Consider the following 11,796-nt stretch of genomic DNA (forward strand, 5'->3'; position numbering starts at 1 on the left):
TTTTTTCCAGAAGCAACTTTTCTAATGCTTACAGAAAAGCCCTATTGGCCAGTACTAAATACAACCTCTACATAAAATGGCAGTTACTGTAATAAGCACTACCCACATTCATATTGTAAAATCCAAAGAACAACGTTTCATCACGTGCTTTCCTTATCATCCTATAATTTGCCAAATGGGAGATACAGCAATTGGAATAATTGGTACTGAAATTGACACTTTCGACTAGGATTGGCTAAAAGTTTTACAACTGAGGTTTAACACGCACAGACGCAGTTTTATAAAGAAAACAGACTAGAAAAAGGTTTAGATACCAAACATAGATGGCAGAACCAGTGCTGAGGTGAAAGGAAATATCTTAAAAAATTTTTGAAAAAACATTTCTTCTTAGAGGGCGCTTATTTACAGTCTAAAACGTATTTTAGGAATTTTTTCATTAAATTCCTCTTTAAACCTCATTAAAGAATACAATTTTGTACAAATAATTGAATGTTAAGCTACTATTTATAAAAATAAAATCAGAAATCCATTAAAAGATAAATTCTATATCATTTTTTCAATTCACAAATGCACACTTGCATTGCCTACTAAGATAGTTAGTACCGGTAGTCATCGGGTTAAAGAAGCAGAATAAAAATGAACAAGAAATTCAAATTTTTTGCTATGATATTTAAAGAAATTCCATGAACTTGTGACTTAGTCATTACATAGATATTGTTATAAAAGGAAACACTGTACAGTATTGTAACTTTCTGATGACCTGTTGAGGAGGTATTTAAGATACCATTTCGATGAACAATCCGAGCTATCCTTACATAGGCAGTGCTACCACCTATCTGTTAATGACAATTTAAAATACCTGAAGCTTATTGGAATGCTTCTGTTTGATAAGAACATTTGTTTTGGTGAATATATGTACTCTTAGCTACTAAGTCAGTTGATAAAATCAAGTTCTAAAGTAATTGTTTTTGGGTCATGGACAATAGATAATTCCATCTTAGTGAAGTACATCAACTCTTAGGAACTAAAAATGGGGAATTTTGAGAATGATGTAGAAAATGGAAAATATATAATTTTGAACATTGATATAAGAACTAGAATTAAATCATTTTGAAGAGTGATGTATTACAAGGATGTGGCAAACACATCAAATACAAAAATGATGTATGAATTAGACATGTTTTCTTGAGTATTTTAAACACTATAAAGGGTGACATGAAGATATCAAGATACATTTTAAAATAGAACAGTCTGTGGAATACATGAACAAATTTCAGTTGTTAGGAATATATGTTGTATACTTACTTTGGGAAAGCACATTGTGTAAATAACTTAGGTTGTTGGTAAAGCAGTTAGCTAGGTATGTTGATGAGTTTGAGACTTGAAAACCAACTGTATACTATTCGTATTTGTAGTACGGTCAGTCCAGTACTTTTATTCTGGTATCTGTGTTAAAAGTCAAGATTAATATCAGGAAGTTGGACATCTATAATGTGTACATTCATCACAGAAAATTGTTATATGCATCTGTTTCTGCAACTTGTCAGAATACTGCTTGGCTAATTACAAATTTATTTATATTAAAACAAACCTATTACACATAATTTTGAAACATCTACGTGAATACTAACAGAATTGTATTGAAGTTTTAAAAATGTTATTAAAGGATTCAAAAGTATACCTTAGAAATCTATTTATATGATTTGTTTCAAGCTCATCAATGCTCAGCAAGAGGAGGAGATTTGTATGTGAATGTTCGAAGTGATGGAAGAGTGGACATAGGCGGAGATGCTGTCATTGTTCTAAAAGCGAAGCTATTCTGTCACTAAAGGCTGATCATGCTTAAGCATTGTGAAATCCAGACCTTGTGTAATTTTTAATACATTTGCATGTTGATATACAATTGATGGAGTGGTACAAATGCTTATATCACAATGTATCAGATTCTCAATTTTTTAATGCATTTAAAAGTAGTTGATATGAAATGAATATAACACGTTGGAATTTCATAGTTTTATTTATAGCTAATCAGACAACATGTCAAGCTAACTATAAAGTAAAGTTCAATAATTGTATTACCTTCTTGTTTAACTTGTGTAGTTGTAGTTTTGTTAAGAAGTTCATATAGTGAAAATAACCCTAATTATTACTCTGAATTTTTAATAATAGGTAGCACTTTTCTGTACTTCTCATCTGTTGAGCTGTTTTTCTCTTATACTGTCAATGTTTGTTTTGATATGAAGTGGTAATTTTCAGTAATCATCTGTTGATCTATTAGTGTCTGATTCTTTCAACCTACTTTCTTTATATGTTCATCAGTTGAATTGTTTCTATATTATACTCACACCACCTATTTTATATATAAATGGTGTTTTTAGTTCTCTTTTACTCACCACAAGGAAACCTATATTTATATAGGATTTGCAGAATATGTAGCATTTATGTTGCTAATATATTCTGAATTATTCAGCTGACAAGCTATTTAAAATAGTTAAAAATAGAAGTTCAATCTATCATTTGATTCAACACTTCTCACTGAGTTATATTGGTTTTAGGATACTATATACAGCATTAGTTTGAGGAGTATATTTTACTAAATTACAACTGTGTGCATATAAAAACAACTGTGTTGAACTTGGAGTTAGGTGGCTTTTTAAAACATCCATGAATCCAACTATAAGTATTTTGGAACCAAAGTACAATGCTACAAATGTGAAGTTGTGCAATATTTTTATATATCTGTCTACATGAATTTACAAGTATGTGTATATGTGTGAGTATATATAGGGAGAGAGAGCCTTTAACATTAACAGCTAAATGTGGTTGCTGTGTTCTGTTTAATTTTAATTCATTCACTATTTTACACAGAGAATATAATGTCTATTCTCTAAAGCATATTTTTGGGAATTACCAAAAAATATTTGCAGTATTGCTTTTCTTTTGGGGCAGTTAATTTTAAAATATATCTATATAGCTATAGTTGCATCATTCACCTTAATTTTTTTTAATACCTAACTAAAACTAATTGTGATCTAGATTTCTAAAATATAAAAACTAGACAAATGTTAATAAAAAAAACTCTTCCAAAAATTCTGAATATCCGAGACTGACATATTTTGGCAGATTATATATTCAAGTACTTCTGAAAAATTGCAGTATAAACTGTATGTGTTTTGTGTAATAAATGTAAAAACATTAAAATTTATGTTTTGCATAAAAAAGTAATAAATGTATCTTTAATAGTTCTGTTTTATTAAACATTTTAATATGTAGCTTAATATTTAAAAGAGTATTAAAATTTTCACAGCAATGAAATTAAAATAACGTTCTTTTATAACTATAATTTTTAAAAACTTCAATGAGGCTAAGTCTAATATTTAAATTTTATTTATTCAAATGACAGTTGACATAAAAGATCAATTTGTTTAATTTTATATTACTTAGACCAAATTATACCTAAAATAAAAAAATGTGAACAAATACATACTGTCAAGGTTAACTTAAAACATAAACATTGCAAAAATGTGGTCAGATAAAGCAAACGTAAGAGACAGTATTATTTTATAGATCATTTAGACAGAGTATTCAAAATGAACAAACAAAGGTTAAATGGGCAGCAACTGCCTATTTCAGAATGACACTTGTGGAGAAGATCTTGGAGGACTAATCTAGAAAAGTAGCACAGGTACAAAGGATGATGTTTCAAAAGACTTTTGCTTTTCATCTTTGGTTACAGAATACCCATACTGTAAAGAAAATACTTAACTTAGGCCTAACTTTTGCCATCCCATCTACCAAACTACCAATAGTTGACATAGTGGCCAGCCTAGAATCTGGGCTAAAAACCTGTAGCAGAACAGTTTAGATACTAAACTTATGCTATCCTCAGAAATGCATAAAAAACCAGAGTCTAACCAAGCAAAACAAGAACTTTGTAACACTATTAAAATTCTAGCTGTAGATAAAGAAAAACAGCACAATAATCTTAGACACAGATGATTATAATAACAAGATCAGACATTTACTAGACAGCCACTAGTAAAAAAAAAGCTGAACAATTATCCCAAAGATAAAACAGAAAGACTCATCAATAAAATGTTACACAATCTCAGAAACTAAAGCTTAATAAATGAAACCACAACCATGGATCTAAGAACCAGTAGCAATTGTCCTCCACTCTTTTATGGATTGTCTAAGATCCATGAACTTGAAATACCTCTCAGACCTATTACCAGTGCTATAAACTCCCCTTGCAACAATCATGTAGCTGGTTCTTAATGTATCTTCTATCACCACTAGGGGGTAATACTGATCAACTCAGAAAATATCACTGAACACCTTGGAGTACTATATATATGATACTAACATTTCCTCGTTAGTTTTTGTCACAGACCTGTTCACTAATGTTCCAAACCTCTGCACCACCAAACAATGACTGTTGAATGATAATTATTTTACATACAGAAATGACATGACGATAGATACTATTATGAACCTCATCATAATTTCATATGTTCACAGGCTCGCAGGTGTAATTGGTATATAGTTTTGATAAGTGGCATTACTTACCGTTATGATTGATTGTTTCTTTTTTTTTAGGTATTTGATATTTGAATCACCTTTCAAAATACAAAATCCGTTCAGATCTAAAGACCTACTTACCTTCCCCTGTGCGTTCCAGGATCATATATAACTACACGTGGTGGCTTTAATGCCATTTACATTGGCAAAACTATACACCAACTATATCTGCAAGCCTGTAATCATAATTTTTCTATAATTTTTTAATAAAGCAATAATTTCTTTGAATAAATAGGTGGGTTTTCCATGGGATCACCAATCTCGGCTGAAATGTCCTTGGAAGGTTTTGAACAAAGAACCTTCTGTTCTAAAGACAGTAAAACCCAGTTTTTACAGATGCTGCATTGATGACACGTTTGTTGTATAGCCCCTTAGTCTTGAAAACTTACTAGCATTCTTACAACACTTTAATTCCATAGACAACAGAGTGCACTTCACCATGGAAATAGACAAAAACAAAAGCCTGCTATTCCTAGACATTTTCATCAGCAGATAGAATGAAAAGCTCACTACAACAATGTACTATAAACCTACTCAAACTGACAGATACACTTCCAGTCTTACCATCCACCTTTCCGTTAAAGGCAGTATTGTCAAGTGCTTGAACAACAGAGCTGAAAACTACATCAAAGCCAAAAACCGACACATCATATGTTGTTTCAAACAGAATGGATGCTGTTTAATTTCAGCACCAATAGCTTGAAAAACACTAAAATATCAACTAATACAACATACAATAAGAACAATCACTGTCTACTTCATGTATGCTCAAAACCCAAGTGAGAAAAGTTTTCATTGCAAAAAGCTCCTTCATAATGATGTCATGCACAAAACACACTACTCTTCTATGTATGGTTTCCATAAGCCATCAAGTATATAAGGACAACAGTTTCCCACTGCCTGTTTTAACATTTCATTACACAAAATTCCATAGGCGTTGCATCTGGTAATTTGACTGCTATGTCTTTGTATGGAATGGCATGAGTATCCAGTCTCCAGCTCCTTGAGGTATGTGACGATTGAATGAGAAATATGACTGTAAGCCTTATCTAGCTGAATCCATACACTCTTGACCTTGTTTCCACATTGAGATCTTTCTTGACTATGTTTATGTGTACATACTATTTCCTGGGGCACGTGGACATATCTTGCCACTGATATTTGTGTTTATGGATTCTCACCTGTCACAAGATACCACATTATGCTTAACATGGCTTGAGTATGACTTGTTACAGGTGTCTTTTTGGGTGGTCCTAGTTTCCAAGTTGATCCATATTCCTTTGTTTTTTAATGTCACTAAATGTGAGGGATATCCCTGTTTTTTAATTTTAAATCTCTGATCTGAACACACCTTTATGATCAGAGTGTATGAATATTTTGCATTGGAAAGGGCTGTTACATTCCATTCTTAAAAGTACAGTTCCTTCCATTTTTTTACAGGTTGAATGTTTTCCTTTGTCCACTGTCTACTTGTTGAACGTGTACATTTATCATTTGTTAATTGTATGCTTTTCTAGTATGTGATTACAGGTTGACTGTTTACATTTCTCATTTATTATATAAAGGTTGACTGTGTACAGTTCCTTTCATTTTCTGCAATTTTCCTATATGCTTGTTTTTCACATATGGTCCACAGGTGGATTGTGTATATTGCTCATTCATTGTTTTCAGGTTCTTTTATTATCTGCAGGTTTACTGCATGCATTTTTTGGTCATTATCTATAGGCCGACTTTGTACACTTCCTGCCAGTTGTCCACAGGTCAGCTGTGTGTATTTCTTCTTCATTGCTAGCAGGTTTACTGTGTACATTTCTCATTTATTGTATGCATGTTGACTGTTTGCATTTCTAGCCCATTGTTTACAGGTTGACTGAATAAATTTCTCATTTATTGGCTGTGTACATTTCAGATTCATTATGTACAGATTGACTATGTACATTTCTCATTCTTTGCCTACAAGTTTAATGTCCAAAGCTATAATTCATTGTGCAGATTTCTATTCTGTAGTTGTGTGGCTTGACAGACCATTATGTACTCAACATACTCTCTACCAACTATGGTCAATACCATATACATCTAAAACACTAGTAAAGTCACAAAGCAACTAACTTTTATCAGTGTTTATTTAAAAGATTGTTTTAAACAACACTACTAAATTAGTTCAGCATAGCTGTTCAGAAGCTGTAGGTAGAGCTGACTTGGATTATCAGAGTATTGATCTGGTGTTGTCTTCAAACAATTCTGATTTTCTTTTTGGTAAAAACAGTAACAAATTAGTAATACTTTCAAACAGTATGTATTCACTTGTTGATCTGACAAAAATAAGAGTGGTTTATTGCTGGGTTAAAAACCAACTTCAGTCCTCAGTTGAAACACTGATTCAATGATGAGTCAAAAGCATATGGGATTCAATGCTGTATTAAAGAAATGATTCAGTGCAAGTTACAAATAAGTATTAGCTGCTAGAAGTTAAAGCCATTTGAATAAGTCTTGCCTAAAACATTAATAATTCAGTGCTGGGTTAAAACAATAATGACCTGATGCATGTTGCAAGAAACATATAATAATATTTTACTGGTATAAAATGAAAAAATAGGCTAACACAATTCTGATTTTGTAAAGGCTTGAGACAGTTTTAATTATAACAGTTGTGATTGAGTGCTATAGTAATACAATAATGCAGTAATGCTAAATTTAAACAATTGTAATTGTGTACAGAAATAATTATTATTTAGGAGTGAATTAACCATTAGTGATAAAGTGCCGATTTCAAAACAATTTTAATTCAATGATATGTTAAAAAGATAGTAATGCAGAATTACATTAAAACCATAGTGAGTGATGCTAGCTCAAAGCAATAGTAATTTGGACTTTGGTTCAAACAATTTTAATTCAAGCTAGGGTTAAAACATTTGTGAATCAGTGCTGATTTTAGATAATTATGATCCATTATTAAATTAAAATTTCATTTAGCCTTGGGTGAAACCATTAGTGATCCAATTATATAGAGACTAATAGACTAGGTACCATCCTGATCCCTAAGTGATGACATAGCTACCACATAATATAGACAATGACATAACTCTATTTAGAACAATAAAAAAACGAGAGATTATCCTATATATTAACAATGTTTATAACAGTAGAAATACTAGCTGTTATCCTATACAATGACATAAACCAATGAAATAATTAGATATTAAATGAACTTAAAAATACATTTCTGAGGAATGTACGGTCATAGAAATAATTACTAAATATACATCTTATTAACCCTTGTAACACGACCTAGTGTAACCCCCAAAAAAGTTTAATTTCTGTCAGAAATAATGCCAACAGAGTGAACTGGATACAAGGCAAGTAAGCAGTTAAACGGTGCTTTGTGGTTTTATAATATGAAGATATTATGACATCCGAAAAGCGATCTGTTCTCTAACATATCAAAATACGCGTAATCTTATAAATATATAGAACATAAGGCTTCACTGATAACTCGGCTAACTTGTCAGTTAAGGATATTATCCTTCTGTTGACTGTCTTTTATAAAGCTACAAGATAGCACTAGTAAAAAAAAAAATCATTATTAATGTATTCGCACTCCTGTGGTGCTGATTAGAATTGTAACGGAACAAGTTCAGTCATGTTATGGAGAACGTACACGTGGGGTGTATGGGAGAGCTTCTAGAAATACCACACCTTCGGGGGAGCAGAGTGAGAGGTAGTATGCTCTCCAAATAGCGTATAGAGGGCGGGTAACTACTATAAACATCAAGGTCAAACATGCATCTTGATATCACGCTACTCCAGAGAGCGCGTCTGAGCAGTTATTGACACAAATGAGTTGCACTCTTTTTCTTGAGATCGAATATATATATCTCATATTTACAGCTTACGTATCTCCCAAATCCCGATTACTGAAGGAAAACCCGAATGAAGCAAAATATTTGCTACTTAAATAATACGTGTGTGATTCAGACCCCCTCCGAGGTGACAAAATAGCAAGAGTCTTGCGCCGACTCTGACAACGCAGCTCAACTCACGAACAAGCGGAGCCGCTGTCATTCTGTTGAACTTCGCTCTGATCGAACTGGTGCGCTTCACTTGTTTATTGTTGCTCTGTCTCGTTTTTGAAGTTAGTTACCATTTGAATCTGTCTATTAAGGTTGGTTGAGTGAAGTTGAAATTCAAACGGAACTGAAACTTTTTTTCTGTCCATGGCGTTGTTGTCTGCCGGCTTTACCACGCTAAAGTCTTAAGCCCGGAAACGTACCATGGTGCATCTTTTTTACTACGAATACCACGGAAAGTCCTGCCGTAAAATCCTAAATCATGAAGGATCGCCAAACCAAATCCTCTTGTATCCTGATGAAGGCTGGGCCAGAAACGCACCGACGTCCTTCTGGGTTCTCAAGAGGCCTTGGTGGAGCCGAAGTGCGTGTAAAATCACTGAGATATGTGGTACTAGACGACACAGTGCGCGCGGTAAAATCGCGGACTTGGGTCTTGGAACCATGTGTATCAAGGGTCGTTTTAAAGAGAATGAGGAGCCGGATTTCAAGATGTACTTAACTTCGCATGTAACGAACGCAGATTTCCGGCTCGGGTACAGCATGACAGGTACTTTAGAACGGGGAAATAAGAAACTTGGAAACTTGAAATTTACCCACTTTGCCATGTTGCCGAGAAAAGACCATCATAAATAACAGCAAGGAATCAAGCATGAAAGACATAGTTGTGACGCAAAAACTTGTCACTTGGCGATTTATTCAGTGCACCACAATCTGTATATATATATATATATATATATGTATATATGATTTCCGTGGGTATGTGCGTGTTTTAACTTATTATTTATTCAGTGCACCACGATCTGTATATATATGTGTTATTTCCATGGGTATGTGCGTTTTTTAACTTATTGTTTTCACATAGTTTATAATACAGTTATGGTTAGTGTTCATTTCTCGTTCATGTTTAACCATTGATTATTGTATATAATAAAATAGTTTTCACATATGTTATATATTTGAAAATATTGTGAATATTTTACAGTGTTGCTCCAAACCTTATTGTATTTTACCTTAATTGATTATAAAAGCCACCAAAATGTAAAATGTTTTAAAATAAATGTGTATTTTCAAACGCTATTTAAGTTTCAGTTATCCAAAATGAAGCAAACACATTCCTCTAACCAGAAAGCAGTCCTACAATGGAAGAATGAGTATCAGAAATTTCTTCTAACGTCCACAGATATGAAGATGATTGAACTGACAGTATCTGCTATGTATCTTTTTCTTGAATACAATTAAGTTATTTTAGTGTCTTAACATTGTGAGGGTACTAAGGTTTAACTCCCGTACGTTCTTACTGTACCATGTTTGTTCCATCTTGTGTCAAACATGATTATAAGTTTTCGTCATTCTACCATTTTATATCAGAATTTGACACATCTGTTCTAAGATAGTGTTTGTTAACTATTATAAGTATGATCAGCATAATACTCTAGTGTTATCTAAGATAGCGTTAACTATTATACATTTATAGATATGATTAGCATAATACTCTAGACTGTTCTAAGATTGCGTTTGTTAACTATTATAAGTATGATCAGCATAATACTCTAGTGTTATCTAAGATAGCGTTAACTATTATACATTTATAGATATGATCAGCATAATACTCTAGTGTTATCTAAGATAGCGTTAACTATTATACATTTATAGATATGATCAGCATAATACTCTAGTGTTATCTAAGATAGCGTTAACTATTATACATTTATAGATATGATCAGCATAATACTCTAGTGTCAATTTTCTAACTCTTTCAGGTGATTAGGCTATTATAAACTAGCCATTTACGCTAAAGCCTGCATTGCATGTTGTATACACCACAATTATATTGCTGGACTGATTTGACAAACTTTACGGAAATCGAAAGGCCCTTAGCATTTCTGATGTGAATATTTTTTCATATGGTGCCCTCTAACGGCGGAGTGTGTACAGAAGGCCAGTGGCAGCACAGCTTAAAGAAACTTAATATCAAAATTATTTTTCACTTATATCATCAATTTATAAGTTTTGGTCAGTTTGATCGTGATGAGGATGTATTAAAGAGTACTACATCTTTCTGACAATAACCACTCTTACTAGAATGACAATTCTTCATTTAATAATTTCATAGAATACTATTATTTTAATGTGATAGCGAACTTACTTAAATCTGGATTTATCTTTCAGACGACGTAAACTATTTGTTTAATCTCTGAGTTAAACAAAAACCGTTCATAAAAATACAGTTTTGAGATTTTTTTAATGTATAGTTTTAATACCGACCTGTCAACTTTTTTAATTTAGTAAACAAGTTAACTGCTAAGTTTAAATTATTGTATTCTGACCTCTAATAAAGAACAGACATATTTTTGCAGAGGTACATTGTCTTTAGTTAAGATATGAAAATAAAATAATTTAAATGTATAACTAGGTCACATTCATCTCTTGCGTATTTCCAATATACTCTCCATCAGCAGTCAAAGGCCACAACTGAATCAAATGAGATCAAAGATTAATCTGTTACATAAGTTATAAAACAATGTCGCCTGGTCTTAGTTTCTATTTAAATATTTTGATAATTTTCTTGCGTTCGTGGAGTGTTTTAAATTTTTCGCTTTTACTGAAATTCGTATTTAGTTAATTACATATTGTTATTGTGATAGCGTTAAATCTATAGCCCAACCAATTGAAGTAAATGTGGGTAAGGGGTTAATTTTAGAATACCTTGCTTATCTGTTAAGATTACATGAATTGTTGTAGTTGCTCATATAACGCATGTGTAATACATTACCCATTTCTGTCGCTATTTTATGCTGAAGTCATCCATCGTTTTCATCAATTCATGTCACAGCTTCTTGTAATACAAAAGAAAAGGTACGATCCTTGATGTCCAGTTAAGAATGCTTTACAATATATTATGTCCAGTTTTGTATCCGTACAATAACAGTGTATAAATCAAGTGTCATAGGACAGCTACTTACAGAAGTACCCCAAGCTTCACTCGTCTTGTGGACGTTTCTATAGAAAGCTGAACCAAGCAATAAAACAGCTACACCTGAAACAAGTATACTGAACTAACGGTCTGCTTGTTTTTGAATTTCGCGCAAAGCTACACGAGGGCTATCTGCGCTAGCCGTCCCTAATTTAGCAGTGTAAGACTAGA

At 32.5% G+C, this 11,796-nt stretch overlaps 1 protein-coding gene across 2 annotated transcripts in view; it reads left to right on the forward strand.

Annotated features, from left to right (window-relative positions):
* LOC106465702 (phenazine biosynthesis-like domain-containing protein) overlaps positions 1-3,242 on the forward strand; it is a 13,170-nt gene extending 9,928 nt beyond the window's left edge. For both annotated transcript variants that reach the window (XM_013925940.2, XM_022393623.1), the window contains one exon: positions 1,714-3,242. In XM_013925940.2, the coding sequence (XP_013781394.1) occupies positions 1,714-1,829 (116 nt within the window). In that variant the 3' untranslated portion in view covers positions 1,830-3,242. The remainder of the gene's footprint in view (positions 1-1,713) is intronic.
* Positions 3,243-11,796: the final 8,554 nt, after the last annotated feature.

This window comes from Limulus polyphemus, unplaced genomic scaffold (assembly GCF_000517525.1).
Source record: "Limulus polyphemus unplaced genomic scaffold, Limulus_polyphemus-2.1.2 Scaffold2024, whole genome shotgun sequence".
Taxonomy (NCBI): Eukaryota; Metazoa; Arthropoda; class Merostomata; order Xiphosura; family Limulidae; genus Limulus; species Limulus polyphemus.